General features: G+C 37.6%; 1 protein-coding gene across 1 annotated transcript; it reads left to right on the forward strand.

Moving 5' to 3' along the window:
* The first annotated feature begins 3,266 nt into the window (after positions 1 to 3,266).
* On the forward strand, positions 3,267 to 10,156 carry LOC142615369 (uncharacterized). Its single transcript, XM_075788124.1, has 10 exons — positions 3,267 to 3,996; positions 4,131 to 4,268; positions 4,706 to 4,894; positions 7,767 to 7,904; positions 8,026 to 8,147; positions 8,288 to 8,420; positions 8,505 to 8,634; positions 8,743 to 8,822; positions 8,931 to 9,065; positions 9,580 to 10,156. The coding sequence occupies exons 1-10, from the start codon at positions 3,466 to 3,468 to the stop codon at positions 9,808 to 9,810; spliced, it is 1,827 nt and encodes a 608-aa protein (XP_075644239.1). The 5' UTR covers positions 3,267 to 3,465; the 3' UTR covers positions 9,811 to 10,156.
* The last annotated feature ends 8,722 nt before the right edge of the window (positions 10,157 to 18,878 follow it).

Consider the following 18,878-nt stretch of genomic DNA (forward strand, 5'->3'; position numbering starts at 1 on the left):
ACCCCACTTATCATGCGATCACATTAAACATAACATAGCACAAGTCAAAAGACAATCCTGCAAAATTCTAATCTAAATTAGTTGGTAGCCACGGCTGACAAAGTAAAGTTTAACGGAAGAAAAATTTTTATTCCAAATTGTTTAGAGTTATATTTCTCTAATCCATTAAGTGTCAAGTGATTTGTTTAAACAATATTATACATAGATAGTTTTATAAATTGGCATGGTAGGAAAAGATAATTCCAAATTAATTTGGAGCTAAACTTTATCCTTAACAAAATATTGCTATATTTTGTCTATTTTTTTCTTCTAAATACGAAATTTAATAATTATATCAATTATTATTACTATTAAATACTATCTATTATGATTATATTTATATATTAGACTATTTATTCAATCATTTAAATAAATTTGTTTGATTTAATGTAAAAAATAAAAAAGTGCCTCTTAGATGATCAAAATAATTAAAATAAATATTATTGTTTTTGAAAATTTTGTTAATAAAATTTTAGTAGGAGTAGAGTTTTAAATTTCTTGATTAGGTATTAGAGTTTTACTATAAAAAAAAAAAAAAAAATTAACAAGCTACTATACTATTTTTTTAGATAGTAGCTCCTATGCTAATTTGATAATTAATGAGGGTATATTCCTAAGGCCCAAATTTTATTATATAGTGAATGGTAATATATGATATAGTAAGGTTCTAGCAAGGGAGGATTCTGCTAACAAAAATAAATAAATTATAACTGAGAATAAATTATAGAAAGTATTATCTTGAATAGATATATTAGAACGATGAGTTGGAAAAATGTAAACTTCCATGATAAAGTAGCTCATTGTTTGGCTCCGCATGCGATAAATGTCCAAGACTTTTTATTATTATTTTTTTGTGGATGGAAGATGTTCTCCCATAATTTATTTTTGTATTTAGGTTGCTCAGCTTATTTTAATAAAGTTTCAATGTCTTTCTTCTAAAAAAAATTTTAATATTAAAAAATATCATTTTTTTTATTCTCAAAAAAAAAAAATCAATTTTTTTGGATAATTGTAAAACAAAGATAAATAAAATGATAAAGAGTTTCCATTTTTATATTAGATATAGTTATAGATGGAAATGACTTGGATCCAATGATCGAATAGTTAAAATGCGAAAACATGTCAAACACTTCTCACATATTCACATCCAATAAAACGCGAAAACAATTTAAACACTTATCACATATTTACATCCATAGAATTTAGTTTAGATTAGAATTATTAGATATGGGTTGAGATATGGAAATTTGGTGAGTTGATGGCAATTTGGTTATTTAAAGAAGAGGATAAGGTGAAAACAGGGAGAAAAGGAAAAAGAAGTCCGAAACACACGTGTCCTTTTACACAGAGACTTCCTTTCTGTGTCCTCTTCTTCAAAGCCCGACCCACCTGCCTTTCCCCTCACTCATTATATATACATCTACACTTCTCTCTCTCGCTCTCATTGTCGTCGACGTGAACGAGACCTAGTCATGACATTAATTGATTGCTGCTATCACAGTTGGTATCTATATCCATAAATTTAGAAAACAGGAACTGCAAATTTCAATAGGTTGTTTAATTTTCCTATAAATGTTGCTTTTTTCTTTTAGAAAGCAATAAATGTCAATTAATACTTATTATTTATTTTTAAAAGATGTTATTTATCCAGCCAGTATTTCCTAAAATATGAACAGACAATCAACATGTCATATTTAGAAGCAGTCCATCTTTCATTGTCGCGTTCCTTTCAATCTTTCATGTTTCATCTATATCACTAACCATATGACAGGAAAAAGAATTAAATAAAAGGATTATACAATTTTCAGTGAGGGCCAAAGACAATGAGACCCCACTTATTATGCGATCACATTAAACATAACATAGCACAAGTCAAAAGACAATCCTGCAAAATTCTAATCTAAATTAGTTGGTAGCCACGGCTGACAAAGTAAAGTTTAACAGAAGAATTTTTTTTTTTTTCCAAATTGTTTATAGTTATATTTCTCTAATCCATTATGTGTCGAGTGATTTGTTTAAACAATATTATACATAGATAGTTTTATAAATTGGCATGGTAGGAAAAGATAATTCCAAATTAATTTGGAGCTCCTTAACAAAATATTGCTATATTTTGTCTATTTTTTTCTTCTAAATACGAAATTTAATAATTATATCAATTATTATTACTATTAAATACTATTTATTATGATTATATTTATATATTAGACTATTTATTCAATCATTTAAATAAATTTGTTTGATTTAATGTAAAAAATAAAAAAAGTGCCTCTTAGATGATCAAAATAATTAAAATAAATATTATTGTTTTTGAAAATTTTGGTGATAAAATTTTAGTAGGAGTAGAGTTTTAAATTTCTTGATTAGGTATTAGAGTTTTACTAAAAAAATAAAAATAAAAAACAATTAACAAGCTAGTATACTATTTTTTTAGATAGTAGCTACTATGCTAATTTGATAATTAATGAGGGTATATTCCTAAGGCCCAAATTTTATTATATAGTGCATGGTAATATATGATATAGTAAGGTTCTAGCAAGGGAGGATTCTGCTAACAAAAATAAATAAATTATAACCGGGAATAAATTATAGAAAGTATTATCCTGAATTGATATATTAGAATGATGAGTTGGAAAAATGTAAACTTCCATGATAAAGTAGCTTATTGTTTGGCTCCACATGCGATAAATGTCCAAGACTTTTTATTATTATCTTTGTGTGGATGGAAGATGTTCTCCCATAATTTATTTTTGTATTTAGGTTATTCAGCTTATTTTAATAAAGTTTCAATGTCTTTCTTCTAAAAAAAGATTTTAATATTAAAAAATATCATTTTTTTTATTCTCAAAAAAAAAAAAATCATTTTTTTGAATAATTGAAAAACAAAGATAAATAAAATGATAAAGAGTTTCCATTTTTATATTAGATATAGTTATAGATGGAAATGACTTGGATCCAATGATCTAATAGTTAAAATGTGAAAACATGTCAAACACTTATCACATATTCACATCCAATAAAACGCGAAAACAATTTGAACGCTTATCACATATTTACATCCATAGAATTTAGTTTAGATTAGAATTATTAGATAGGGGTTGAGATAAAGAAATTTGGTGAGTTGATGGCAATTTGGTTATTTAAAGAAGAGGATAAAGTGAAAACAGGAAAAAAAGGAAAAAGAAGTCCGAAACACACGTGTCCTTTTACACAGAGACTTCCTTTCTGTGTCCTCTTCTTCAAAGCCCGACCCACCTGCCTTTCCCCTCACTCATTATATATACATCTACACTTCTCTCTCTCGTTCTCATTGTCGTCGACGTGAACGAGACCTACAGTACCGAACCGAAACTCACAGTTTAGGAGAGTTAAGAAAAGCTAGAGAGACTGAGTGAGAGTGTTATTTATTTTTTTATTTTTGAAACTATGGACGAAAATTCAGCTATAATCGAAGCGATTCTCAGAGAACAAGAGGAAGAAGATCAAGCCTTTAGGAACAAAAAAAATCACACCACCACCAGCACCGCCGCCACCAAGAAGAGTCAAAACGACGACGAATTCGGATGGAAAACGGTGTCGTATCAGAAGCGGAATAAAAAACCGACGAAGTCTTCGCCGGAGGATACTAATTCGGCTGATCTTCTTTCCCGGCGACCTAACGGCGCTGCTTCCGGCGATGTATTCCGGTCCATCGAGAAGCACTCCGAGGAGCGCCGGCGTCGTTTGGCCGAGGCTCGGCTCGCCGCCGATGCCGCAGTTGCCGTCGACGGATCGAAGCGGCATTCTGATTACGATGACGACGACAGCGACGGAGAGGTCTCCGGCGCGGCCGTGGCCGAAAATGGTGAGGTGAAGCCTAAGAAGCCGAAAAAGCCGAAGAAGCCTAAGGTGACCGTGGCTGAAGCCGCGTCTAAGATCGACGCCTCTGATCTCGGTGCTTTTCTCATTGATATCTCCGTAAGCGTTACTGAATTGTTCAAAAATTTTCTTTTCTGATTCACACTCTGTGATCTATTGGTTGATTCGTAGATTTTGAATTCAATTTCGTTCACGATTTGATAAAAGAAAGCGTTTTTCAAAAATTTGTTTAGGCTTCGTACGAAGCGCAACAAGATATACAGCTAATGCGATTAGCGGATTACTTCGGGCGCGCATTCTCATCGGTGAGCGCGTCTCAATTTCCGTGGTTGAAGACATTCAAAGAGTCCACTGTTGCAAAGCTCGTTGATGTGAGTTTTTTTGGCTTCAGTTTTCACTATCGTATTAATTCGCTTTAAATTTTTGTGTTATGATAACAATAAAAATGTGAAATTTGAATGTGGTGTGTGGTGAAAATGGTGAACTATTCATTTGAGATTTGATTATCTGATGGAACTAAGGTATGTTATGATGCAATTTAAGTTTGAATATGAAGTTATAATGATAGAATGTATGACGATGCTCCTCTTTGAGATATATTCTTTGATGCTCAGTAAAAGTGTTCTTTTTGCTTGATCTGAAATGTATTTTCTAATCCCTATTTGTCCGTTTCCTATGATTCTGTTTGGTTACTGATTTCCTTTACTTTTGAACAGTCTAATCATTACTATTCATTGTGTTCTTTTTTCTAAACTGAAATCTCAAATGGTATATTTGATTTTAGTCTTCATTTTTGGTTTTCCCACAGATTCCTCTTTCCCATATATCCGAAGATGTTTATAAGACATCTGTTGATTGGATCCGCAAACAGCCTTCTGAGGCACTTGGGTCCTTTGTGTTATGGTCATTGGATAACATTCTTGGTGAACTTGTTACTCATCAAGCAGCTGCCAAGGGATCCAAAAAGGCAGTTCAGCAAGCATCATCAAAGTCCCAGGTAGGTTTACTATCAGATCCGGCCTTTTTGATTCAATTATGTTTCTTGTTGCATATGAGAGCTTGGTGTTCTGTAGTTTATTTTAACTCTTGCATATCAAATGCTTTGGTTTGCACAAAATTGTAGGAGAGAAAATGTACTAAATGTTAAGAGTATGGCATCAGAGTTATCTCTCCACAAAGACATGAGATGTTGGACCTTACAATCCCCAAACATGGGGGGATTTCTGTTGGACAAACCACTGATGTTTGCCCATTATGCAAGGAATTTGACGTGTCACATGTTTCCCCAGTTCTCAGTTGGAGCATTCTGTTAGTGTTCTAAGGGGTGCTCTTAATAGAACACATGAGGCTTGTTCTAAATTTTGAAAATTAGTTGATGATGGAAGCTTTATGCACTAGGTACGACCTATTTTAGTTGATGATGGAAGCCATTGTAAGTGGCTTAACAACATTTACCTCGTTAGAATTTTTATAAGGAGATGTGCCAGTTGTCTTGTAGCATTTTGGAGAAGCTACCTTAATTTAAGGTTTAATGGGAACTCCAAAAAGATTATAAAGTGGGAATAGGGATTCCTTTATCCAAATTCCCTTCAGTTGATTCCATATTGATTATTGTCATATTGGTTGTCAGGCTAAATGGCATCTGTGGCTTTAAGCAGTTGTATTCGCATGCAATTACTAGGCAAAAGAGTGGTAGTCTTTATATTGATTTTCTGGTTTCTTTGATTGTTTAAATTGAAGTAGCCAACTATGTCACTGAACATGCTGATTAAGTAGAAACCGCATCTATGTTGGTTATAATTAGGTAATTGACATTACAATTATCTTAATCAAGAATGAGGAATCTTAATTTAGATATCTATGTGTTAACCGTTTAACCCATTAATGTACTTATTAAGGAAAAGATTGATTTCTTGACATTAGACTCGTTACCTAACTACCTCAATTGTATTGGAAGGGAGAGAAGGTTGGGTTAGCCTCCCTCTCTTATTTCCCCTGCCCAAAATAAAAACCCATTCAGTCAATCATTTGGTGTGCTCTGTCCTACTCTATGTGCCATCTTCAGATGTTAAAGCATTGGCATCATTCACACAGGTTACTCTTATGTTGGGATTTGCCTTAACCTTGCTTGGCTTAGTGCTGTAAGCCTGTAGCTCAAAGATTTACTAAACTTGCAATTGAAGCAAATGTTTAGGTCCACAGTCTCAGTCGAATCTAAATACAAATGAAGTTCACAAGTAAGCATATACGGTGTTATAGAAGGATGGTTAACTTGCTTGTGTTCATAGTTGTAGCAGCACTAGTCCCCACAAGCCCAAACCTCACTAGAGTTTTTGAAGGAAGACTACTAGTGTTTGATGAAACTACCTAGTGGAACATGAATAAATTGTGATAATGCAGATTGAGAGTCTTTGTTTTCCCCCAACCTTGCAATCTATGAATTTAAGATCAATTAGACCTTTCTTACAGGAATAATAGGCTACTGATTTCGTTAGACTGATTTGTCGCAACAGGATTTGTGTGTCATGATAATCTATATCTCTATACTGCAGCAAAACATTTCTTTATTACCTAATAGGTTTGATAATAAGTTAATAACACTAATATTTATTGTAAATAATGGGAATATTTGTTTCACAAGTTAGAATTGCAAACAAAATTGCTATTCCATGAGTGGGACTGTTATGTGGTTTGGTTGTGTTGCATTCCCCCTTTTTTCTTTGGCTAGAATTGTCAACAATTGTGTTTTGGAGTAGCATCTAAAGCTTTCGTTTTTCTTCTTATAATCACCATTATCAATATTAATGTATATGTTAAATTAGTCTGTTTGATGTGGCTATTTGGAGGGAACGAAATACCCGCACTTTTGAGGATGTTGAGAAATCTATTAATCTTTTGAAGTCTTCAATGTATTTCCGTATTTGATTTCCTTCAATCTGTTTCTGTTTCTCTGTGATTTTTTTTTTGTATTTGTTTCAAGTACAGTCTGTTCATCATCGTGAACATGATGTACTTTTTTATTAATGAAAATATCTATTACCTATCAAAAAAAAGTATATGTTAAATAGTTAGTTTGATAAGATATATGTTTAATTAAATAATCAACAATTTTTCCGTAATATTCATTGCATAAAGTAGTTATTGGATATGTTACCCTGCTTCGAAATATGTTTATTGCATAGAGTTGCAGTTGGATTTACATAACCTTTATCATCTGAATCACTCAAACACCATATATGCTGGCTTCTCTAAGGTTAAACAAAGAATAGAAAAGGGTCAAGTTGGTGGTTGGTCCAGTTTCTTGTTTCTTCTTCAAATTTTAGTCTCTGCTGCTTTTAATTTTGGCAGAATTTATTTTTAAAAAGAAATGGTAAAGGAACAACTTAAGTAGACAGGCATGTTTGGCTTTCTAATTCTCAAAAATAAATACTCTTACCTCCTACCTTTTCCTCTCATCCCTTTATTGAAATTGATTCTTTATTTCATTAAAGCTTATGTAACAATTTTATAAATTTTCATAAAAGTATCCATAAAAATATGGTATTTATTTTTTCATGTCTGTGTTTTGGAGATTCAATACTTGACTCAGTCACCTTTGACTGTCACATGTTTCTCTTTAAAATTAATATTCCTGAGGTTCTCTTTCTCAAAACAATAGTGATATTGAGGACCCTTATAGTGGTTGGAAATGGTGACTTATCCCCTTATTATTGAGTTGTGTCAGTGCACATGAAATGACTCTTAAAAGGTCTACGCAATACTTTGAGCTTGTGATTTTTATTTAGATGCTTCTAACTTAACAATTTATAGATCTTATGGTCGGCTTAGTGAGTAATTAATGTAAAATTTATATGATATTGGAACTGCAGGTTGCCATGTTTGTTGTTCTAGCAATGGCACTGCGAGGAAAACCAGATGTGTTGATCAGTTTATTGCCTATAATTAAGGAAAGTCCAAAATATCAAGGACAGGATAAGCTTCCAGTAACCGTTTGGGTTATTGCTCAGGTGAATGTGGTGACAGTGGAAAATTAATATTCCTACTATTAATCATTCTTGTTATTATTATTATCTTTTAAACTAATATAATAGGAATTTTAAGCCAGGAATTGGGTTTTGGTTTTTATAGGCATCTCAAGGAGATATAGTTGTTGGGTTGTACATGTGGGTTTACTTTCTCCTGCCTATACTGGGTAGCAAGTCAGGCTGTAATCCACTGTCCAGAGACTTGATTTTACAATTGGTGGAGAGGTTAGACACATTTGAGAATGAAAATAACTTCTATTTGTTATCTTATACGTATTTTCCTTTTTGGATCTAATTCATATCTACATTCCTAATTATGGAGCTTCATCTTCTCCTTACTTTTTTTTTTCACCCCTTGAAACTAGAATTTTATCGTCCCCAAAAGCTCGGACCATTCTATTAAATGGTGCTCTCAGAAAAGGGGAGCGTGTGGTACCACCATTATCTCTTGAGCTTTTGATGAGATTCACCTTCCCAGCATCATCAGCCCGGCTAAAGGTGGGTATTTTTAAGAGAGATTTGCTGCATATTTCCTTATGGTATGTAATTTTTTAATGTATTTGTAATCTTTGTTTTGCTTAGGCAACTGAAAGGTTTGAAGCTGTTTATCCAACTTTGAAAGAGGTTGCCCTTGCTGGTCCTCCAGGAAGCAAAGGAATGAGGCAAGTTGTACAGCAGATTTTGGAAATTACACTCAAGACTGCTGGAGAAGGTAGCGACAAACTCATAATAGACAACTTTATTTATATAGACTACTAAAAGTACATGAATCTAGGATTATGACCTTGTTCCTGAGCTTGACTGAGAAACTCACCTGCAGGCATCCCTGAGCTATCAAGGGAAGCAGTTGATATTTTTATTTGGTGTTTGACCCATAACCCTGAATGTTACAAGCAATGGGTGAGCATTTAAATCTTACCATTTACGCCTTTTTCCTTTTCTAATTCGAAACTGTTATCCCTAATTATGCACGTATTATTGAATCTTGTGTCTTTGCTTTGGAAACAGGATGTGCTTTATTTGGATAATCTTGAAGCTAGTGTTGTTATTCTGAGAAAGCTGTCTGAGGAATGGAAGGAGCGGTCTGCAAAACATCCTACCTGGGACACTTTGAGGGAAACTCTTCAGAGCTTTAAGCAGAAGGTAAACCTTTTTCAGATATTATAGAGAGGATAGTATGTTGGTTTGAGGACATTGAAATCCCTGTCACATAATTCTATGTTTTTTCTGCTTGTTGATAACATAGTAAACTCTAAAGATATGGGCCTAGAGTAGCAGCATGTTTCTTACCTTCTCCTTCAACCTCCAAGCAGACCTCCATGGCTCTCCCTCCCTTCACCCAAAGAGGCTGAGGGAAGTAAAAAGCACTTAAGACTCTTATCAACCTCCTTTTTCTTTTTATGTTTTTGGATAAATAAGAGCCTTATGTCAACCTTTGTTGTTGCGATTACCATCTTAAGGATTATGTTGGATGGTCCAATTTTCTTCTGCCTATGATTCCATATACTGAGTTCGTCTGGTATTATTTTGACTTGAAAGATCTTTTGACTTTGGGATTTATCTGATTAAAAGTAATTCACTATAATAATGGCTGATTACATGTAAGTGAAAGTAAACTAGTACTGTTGCTCACATGTTCATTTTTGTGGCTATATAGAATGAAAAAGAATTGGCAAAGGGAGATGCTGCTACTCACCATGAATTGTTGAAGGATGCAGACAAGTACTGCAAGGTGATTTTGAGGCAATTGTCACAGGGACATGGATGCATGAAGAGCATGATCTTTGTGTCAGTTGTACTGGCTGTAGGTGCTGCTATTATGTCCCAAACCCAAAGCTTGGAATCTTGGGACTACAAGAAACTTTCAGAAATGTTGAACTTCCCTTGAAATGTTCCGAGTTCACTCATGCAGAGTTTACAAGCACCATTTACAAGCAGTACATGGTGCACACTATTGCCATATAGGATTAACTATGTCCGGTATAGTTCAGTTCTGCAGGATGGCCTGTAACAAAATGGGCCCCGAGGATGAGTAATTTTATTTCAATATCGTGACTAAATTCTGTTGGGTTTTAGTGAAATCAGAATAGGAGCAGCAGCCACCCCCCCAACATGCGTGGGTGGGCTGATCATTTACAGAGTGTTGATGTGTCTGGTTGTCAGTTGTGGGACAGGTCAATGACTTGTTTTCCTTTCATAATGACTAATTTATAGTGGCTTTCTTTTCTGTTAAATTTTGAACATGCAAAGTGCCTATACACAGATGGAAATGAATGGCGAAATCAATATATGCTTGACAGGAGTTCCAATTCCATACACTTCTTTCTTGGTTAAATTTTCTGGCAGTCAGATTGTTATGAGGTCTTTGTGAAAATCCTGGGTTGTGTGAAGGAAGTATAGCTTTACACTAGGTTATACTTTCTTGGCAGCACATTAACCTTTTATGTCTGGATTGAGGGGAGATAGCTGGAGAAGAGCAAGGGTGCAAAAGGTGCGTCTATGGTTTTTAAAGAGGTATCACTTTCTAGGCAGCTTGCTGGGACAACAATTAGCTGCACCTGCACCTGCACCTTCAGTTTTACGGAAAGGTTGAGCTTTCTTTGCAGCAAAACTAGAGCCATCTATGGCAACCTGCTTTTCTCCTTGGTGGAAACACATTTTTCATTGGAGCCTTGAGGCCTTTCGTAGCAGCACTGTTGGGACACATGCCCTGGCATTTAGGCTAATTGCTAAAATATTGAGCCAGTGATAATCAAATGCTTGAGTACTTGACAATTATCTTGGCCTATCAGCGGCCAAAATTGCCGACGTGATAGCTGGCAGGCCTTGTTCTTGATTTTCTTGTGGTGGTAAAGCCATCTTTTAATCCTGGAATTTGGGCCCAAGAGCCTCAGTCTGGACTTCTGATTATGGTATCAAGCTTTGCAACTTGGAAGAATATTTCCCAGTGGTCTTTGAAAATGCTGAGCCATTCATTCACTTGGCCTTCCATACCGACATTTTACAACACCAAATTTCATTTCAAGGCATAGATCTTATATTGAGGGTTTCATCTGATACTATTGAAAATTTTTATTCTATCGACACCTTAGTTGACCTCTTGGAAAGCAAATTTTGTCACAGGATTGAATTAGCCAATTAGGGTCGAAAGTCTTTCGATTATAAAATGCTGGGCTAGACTTAAAGGCCATAGGGAAAGTGAGGATTTAGTTTGCATGTAAATCCATCTTACAGGGGTTCTGGACCAGACAAGGGACAACCATCTTTCCATGCAACCTTTTAAATTAGGTGTATAGTAAGTGTCAACTAGACGATTAGGACATAATGGAGGAACAAACTTTAATAGAGTGTGATGGTAAACTGAAAGTCTAACTCCATCCTTAAGGTGTCTAGAGCGGAAGGAACATACCTCACAAGGGGGTCGTCCATACCAGGATGACCGTCCATGGAACGAGGGTCGTCCATCAAGAAAGCTCCTAGACAACCCCCCGACACTTTGGAAATTCCCAAACGTGGATTTGCCTACGAAAGCTGGCGATGGAAGTACATGCTGTTTTTTCAAGGCGCGAGAAAGATCCAGGCTCATTTTTACAACTCTTTAAACACGTAACTTCCAACGACAATTATGCAAAAAGACATAATTCTCATGGCGGTTGTGGAAGTTATTCTTGAACTCCTGAACCTCCTAAAATATAGGGGAAGTTACAAATTCAATAACCATTTCTAGGGTGTACTATATAAACACCCCTTCAGACTAGACAAAGGTACGTTTTTGACAATTCCAAAAAAGTTGGAACTCCAGAATTTGAGAGAGAAACTAACTTTGGCATCGGAGGGTTCTTGGCCAGTCCACCCTGGTCACCTTTGATCACTTGTTCTTTCATTTTCAGGCCTTCAAAACAGTCGCTAGCCCTTTGAAGCCAGAAGCATCTAGTTTATTGATTTTTCTCGCATTATCAGTTGGCGTCGTCTGTGGGAAATAGAAGTCTCAATTCGATTTCTGGTGTTAACAATTGGTCTTTCCTCGACAAAAGGCTGTATGGTTCGGCCAAGATCAAGGGCTACCAGCCCAGGCCATGAGGAGAGTAGGGATACTTCTAGCAATCCCCACTGAGATCGTTAGTCAGCATCTGTCGTGCAACCGCCTTTCATTCAACATATACAGTCCATGGCTGCCACCATGGCGAAATTAACTCATCAGAATTAAGAGTTGAATAGGGAGATTAATCTAAGGAGGCAGCACCATGAAAGACACACGGAAGGGCAAGCCTAGAGTCAAGAAGGTAGAGGAGAAAACGCTGAGCCCGGGAATCAGTCAAGGGGTACTGCTTCAAGAAGAGTACCGCACTTGGAGAGGGAGATTGACCAGATGAGAAAAGCTATGGAAGAAATGAGGGAGAACATGAGGAGGGCGAACCCCGTGGATGACTTAGTACACCGAATGGACCCTCCTTTCATGGCTTCCATCAATAGTCATCCCCTACCCTTGAAGTTCAAGATGCCTTCCTTGGATTCATATGATGGAACGCGTGACCCATGTGATCATATCGTCACCTTCAAAACTACCATGCACCTCTAGGGGGTTCCAGACGAGATTATATGCAAAGCGTTTCCTACCACCCTCAAAGGGCCAGCGTAGGTGTGGTTTAGCAAAATTCTCCCAAACACTGTGGGTTCGTTCGAAGAGTTGAGTAAGTTGTTCGTCAATAATTTTATTGGAGGACAACGTCACAAGTGTTCTTCTTCTAGTTTGCTAACTATAGAATAAGGGAAAAATGAAAGTTTGCGGTCCTTCATTACCCGGTTCAACAGAGAAGCCTTGACGGTGGACGATATGGATGACAAGTTGCTATTGGCCGCCTTCCACAATGGGGTCAACTCTGATTTATTTATTCATAAACTTTACGAGCAAAAGCCACAAACCATGGCTGAACTCGTCCATTCAGCCCAAAATTTTATGAATGCGGAGGATGCAATCATAGCCAAGAAGAGGAAGAGAGCAGAGCAAATAGAAGCAGATATCTTGCGTCATCCTGATCAGGGTCTTGTCCAAGGAAGGCTCGGGCAGGACAGAAGAAAGATAGAGACAGCAAGAAGGCAAGTTCTTTAGTGAGGAATTAGCAATACACTCTCTTGAATACGCCACTTGAGCAAATGCTTATGCAAATCAAGGATGACCTGTCCTTGAAGTGGCCAGAGAAAATGAAAGGAGATCCTAACAAGTGCAATAGGAACAAGTATTGTCGCTTCCATAGAGACCATGGGCATGATACAGACGAGTGTTTTGATTTGAAGCAGCAGATAGGGAATCTCATCAGGCAAGGAAAGTTGAGGAATTTCCTTGGACAAGACCACAAGGACGAGAAGTTGAAAGCAAAAGTGGAGGAATCATCAAGACCCTTACTTGGTGAAATAAGAGTTATTATAGGGGGAACTTCAACAGCTCAATCATCCAAGTCAAGGAAGACATACCTAAAGGTGGTGCAAAACGTCCAAGTGTCTAGACAATCTCCAATGACGAGGGGAGCTGACAAGCAAGCCATTACGTTCATGGACCAGGATGCCGAAAGAGTTTACCACCCACATGATGACGCAATCGTCATTACTTTGCTCATTGCTGATTATACTACCAGAAGGGTCTTAGTAGATAATGACAGCTCAACGGACATCTTGTATTACCCCGCCTTTCAACAAATAAGGCTAGGACGAGATCAGCTCCGTCCAGTGAATTTGCCCTTGGTGGGATTTGGAGGGATGAAAGTGCAACCTGTGGGCACCATTACATTACTTGTAGTAGTCGGGGCGTACCTACAACAAATAACTAAAGAGGTAAACTTCTTTATTGTTAATTGTTCATCATCATACAATGCCATCATTGGGAGGCCGACTTTAAATAGTTGGAAGGCGATGACTTCTACCTACCATTTGTTTGTCAAGTTTCCGACTGAGTATGGAGTGGGCTAAGTACAAGGAGATCAACTAGCCGCCAGAGAATGCTATTTAGCCATGCTGGCTATGGACGAGCATGTGTAGACGATGAGTGAGAAGAATTACTGCAGGGCCTACCGAAGTACTAGAAGACATTCCTTTGGATTAGAACAGTCCCAAAAAGTTAGCTAGAATTGGGGCGAGTATGGAAAAGAAGGCAAAGCAGACATTGATCCAGTTTTTGAAGAAAAGCCTTGACGTGTTCTCATGGAGTCATGAGGATATGCCAAGTATCGACCCAAGTGTCATTACCCATCGTCTAAATGTGTACCCGTCCTCCAAGCCTGTATGACAAAAGAAAAGAGTTTTTGCTCCTGAACGAGATGAGGCCATTAAAGAAGAAGTCCATAAGTTGCTCATGGCAAAATTTATCTGGAAAGTCTATCATCCAGACTGGTTGCCTAATGTGGTTATGGTCAAGAAGGCCAATGCCAAGTGGAGGATGTGCATGGACTTTACTAATTTAAACAAAGCTTGCCCTAAGGACAGTTATCCACTGCCACCATTGACCAGTTGGTGGATTCAACAGCGGGTCATAAGTTGCTGAGATTCATGGACTCCTTTTCAGGCTACAACCTAATAAAGATGGACGAGGTAGATCAAGAGAAGACTTCCTTCATTACTAGCCAAGGGTTATTCTGCTATGAGGTAATGCCTTTTGGTTTAAAGAATGGCAACTTACCAAAGACTTATTAACCACATGTTTCGTCCACGAATCGGATGGAATGTGGAGGTTTACGTAGATGACGTGCTGGTAAAGAGCTTGGATGAGGAGAAGCATTTGGACGACCTTCAAGAAACCTTTGTACACTTAGGCGGTATAACATGAAGTTGAATCCAAGCAAGTGTGCTTTCGGAGTTTCGTCTGGGAAGTTTTTGGGGTTCATGGTTTCATATAGAGGAATTGAGGCAAATCCCGACAAAATCTAGGTGATATTGAATATGGAGCCACCGAAGAATGTCAAAGAGGTCCAATCTCTCACCGGATGAGTCGCCGCCCTTAATAAGTTCATCTTGAAACCTTTTGACAAGTGTTTCCCATTTTTTAAGATTCTTAGAAAAGCATTCGAGTGGACGGACGAGTGTTAGAAGGCCTTCCAAGACCTTAAGGCTTACCTCAACACGGCACCTCTGCTAAGTCCGTTCGTACCTGGTGAAGAGTTATATTTGTACTTGGCGGTGTCCCCACATGCAGTAAGCTCGGCACTAATTAGAGAAAAAGGGTGGATTCAGAAGCCAGTTTATTATATGAGTAGGACGCTGAGAGGAGCGGAAGGACAATATCCAATGATAGAGAAGCTAGTCTTTGTTTTGATCACAACTTCTAGGAAACTAAGACATTATTTTCAAGCTCATGTTATCAACGTCCTAACAGATCATCCCCTAAAAAAGGCAATGAACAAGTTGGAAGCCGCAGGGCAATTAATTCAATGGGCTGTGGAGCTTAGTGAGTTCGATGTTAGGTACCAACCAAGGAGTGCGATAAAGGCACAAGCATTGGCAGACTTCATTGTGGAGTTCACTCCCAGTCAGGATGAGCTAGACGTAGAGACTCAAAGGTGGGTTATCAATGTAGATGGCTTGTCCACATTATACACAGGGGGGATTGGAGTCATACTAAAGTCCCTAGAGGGTGACAAGTTGGAATACACAGCCTGTCTACAATACTAAACCACCAACAACGAAGCTGAATATGAAGCTCTCCTCAAAGGACTAGAATTGGCTAAGTTTTCAGGGGCGGAGTCAATAATAGTCAAGGGGGACTCTCAATTAGTTATTAATCAAGTGAATGGGATGTGTGAAACTAAGGAAGATCAAATGAAGAAATACCTTAACAAAGTGATGCGGCTTGTCCAAAAGTTTAAAAAACCAGATTTGTTCAACTCCCGAGGGAGGAAAACATGGAAGTAGATGCCTTGGCGCGAGTAGCTTCGACAGGAGGAATTATGGACAAGTATGACAAAATCCAATACATGCCGAGCATAGACCTTCTAGAGATACAACAGATAGGGGAGAGAAAATTGGATGAGTCCAATAGTAACTTAACTCAAGGATGGAAGGCTTCTAGAAGATAAGGGCGAGGCTAGGAAGTTGAGGGTCAGGGCTGCCAAATACTATACAATTGACGAAGTACTATACAAACGAGGTTTTTCTCAACCTTACTTAAGGTACCTAGCTCCAGATGAGTCAAACTATGTACTGAGGGAGGTCCATGAAGAAGCATGTGGAAATCACTCGGGAGCAAGGTCGCTAGTCCACAAGGTCGTCTGTGCAGGCTATTACTGGCCAATTATTCAAGCAGATGCTAAGGCTTATGTCAAGGTGTGTGCTTAGTGTCAGCGCTTTAGCAACATTCACAGACAGCCTTTGGAGTACCAGACCCCAATGATGGCCCCATGGCCCTTTTCACAATGGAGACTGGATATTTTAGGTTCCTTCCCACTAGGAACCAAACAAATGAAATATCTAGAAGTAGGGATCGACTACTTTACCAAGTTGGTAGAGGCCGAACCTCTCGCAAAAATTACTCAGCAAAATGTTAAAAATTTTGTTTGGAAGAACATTGTATGTAGGTTCGAGGTACCTAGAGTACTAGTGTCTGATAATGGACGACAGTTTGACAACACACATTTCAGAGACTTTTGTGAGCAATTTGGAATCAAGAATCACTATTCCTCATCCTCTCACCCACAAACAAACGGACAGGCAAAAGTAGTAAACCGATCATTGTTGAAAATCATCAAGACTCGGCTTGAGGGGCAAAGGGGGTATGGCCGGACAAGTTACCAGGTGTTCTTTGGGTCTACAAGATGACTGTGAGGACCCCGACAGGATAAACCCCTTTCAAGCTAGCCTATGGAAGTGAAGTAGTCATACCTGCGGAAGTTTATATGGTTAACCTTCGAGTGATGAAGTACCAAGAGAAAGAAAATGAAGAACAACTTCGTCTTGACCTCGATCTCATTGATGAGGTAAGGATGGATGCAGAGCAAAGGACAGCAAGATACAAAAATCTTATAGCCAAGTAGTATGATGCCATGGTGAAACCCAGACATATCAACATTGGGGACCTCGTCCTTAAAAGGGTGTCCTTGGCAACTAAGAACCCAGCTCATGGAAAATTAGGACCCAATTGGGAAGGACCTTATAGGGTAATCAACTGCAAGAGGCAGGGGTCGTACTACTTGGAAGCTCTGGACGGACGGAAGTTAGAACACTCTTGGAACGTGGAGCATCTAAGGAGGTACTATCAATAAAGGGTGAGCTTGGACAAGAAGTACCATGGACGAGAGTTATGGACAAGATTATAGCTGTGGTCTATGTGTTTACTCATGTTTACTATTATTATGTGTTTTTACTACTACTATTGCGTGTTTTAAAAATAAAAAGTGCACTAGTTCCTAAACTTTTGCACTGTTTACAGGCAAATTTGTGAAAGACGAGGTAGTGTACTTGTATAAATATTTTAATTTCCTGAGGCACTAGCTTCTAAACGTGTGCCATATTTGTGGACGATGTTTATATAATAAATATGGTTTGGATTTTCGATGTATTTAATGCATGAATCTGATTCTCATAATTTTGCCCACAAGAAGGCCAAGGCCTATGATGAACGAAAATCTCTAGACGTGGAGATGTAACGTTTATAAGCTTTCCTCAAAGTAAGGATAAAACAACATTTATAAGCTTTCCTCAAAGTAAGGATAAAGCAAGAAAAAATATGCTAAGGCATGCTCGTCTAATTTATGGACGAGAAAGTTTATACTCGTCTAAAAGATGAAATTAAACCTAACCTCAAGCATGAACGCCCAGGAAATGGATGAAGGATTGCATCCATATAAATATATAAATATTCAAACCCATGGATGAACGTACCTAGCCAAGGCTATCCAACATCATGGACGAGTTGAATGCTGGAGATGTCACGTCTAAAGACGGAGGTAAACTGTCCAACCTATGGACGAGAGAAAGAACTGGAAAACCAATCATTTATAGGACGAGCTTCACTTGAAAAATTAAAGAATAACAAGTATGTTGAACGTAAAAAGAAACGAGTGAACTTGTCCATGCAATAACAGTCAATAATGGATAAAAATAGGCATTCATTCATCAAAGTTTAAAAAGGGTAGACGACCATCGTCCAAAAATCCTTACGAAGTAAAAGCCTCAAAAGACAATTGTTTGGAAACTCATCCAAAGTACTTTGGACGAGTGAAATGTACTCAAATAAATCTTAAAATGGTCCTAAAACAACGAACCTCATAAAAAAAAAGAGAAAAGTAGTAAACTGGTCAAATTTTCATGCTTTTGCTGAGGAATCTTCTCCAGTCTTAGACTCGTCCTGGGCTGGCTTAGTTGTGGCATCGTCTTCAATGTTGATATCTTTAGAACTCATCTAAAGGAAAGAGCTACCAGCGCTGCCAAGTTGAAGTTTAATGGAGCTGAAGTCAAAGTCAGGAAGCTTCTCCTTAGCGTCCATACGGAAGTCTTCAAACCCAGCTGCATAATTGGCGTCTAACAAGTTAATCAGTTGCTTAGAAGCTTTGAACTCCTCCACGGCACCTTCTTTGGCTTTTTCAAGAGAACTGCTCAGCTCGTCAGTCTTTTTCTGGAGGTGATCAAGACGAGTGTCCTTTTCCACAATATTAGCTTTTAGCTCCTTGACGAGGTTTCGCAGCCGGCAAAAATAGCAAATTAGCCATTACCTTCTAACTATATAGTTAGCAGTTACTGTTTACAAACTATATTTTTTACTAGCATCTCGAGTCTAAAAGACTTGATTTTGGGCCTATAAATCGAGTCTTTGAGGGTCGATTTTTATGGTCTAATTCCGTCTGATGTGGCATATTTTTCACGTGGCGTCTAGTTGGAAATCGAGTCTCTAAGACTCAATTTATATCATATATCTATTCTTCTTTTCTCCTTATTTTTTCTGCGCTTCACATCTAGTCATCATGATTCTCTTCT

Source organism: Castanea sativa, chromosome 1 (assembly GCF_040712315.1).
Source record: "Castanea sativa cultivar Marrone di Chiusa Pesio chromosome 1, ASM4071231v1".
Taxonomy (NCBI): Eukaryota; Viridiplantae; Streptophyta; class Magnoliopsida; order Fagales; family Fagaceae; genus Castanea; species Castanea sativa.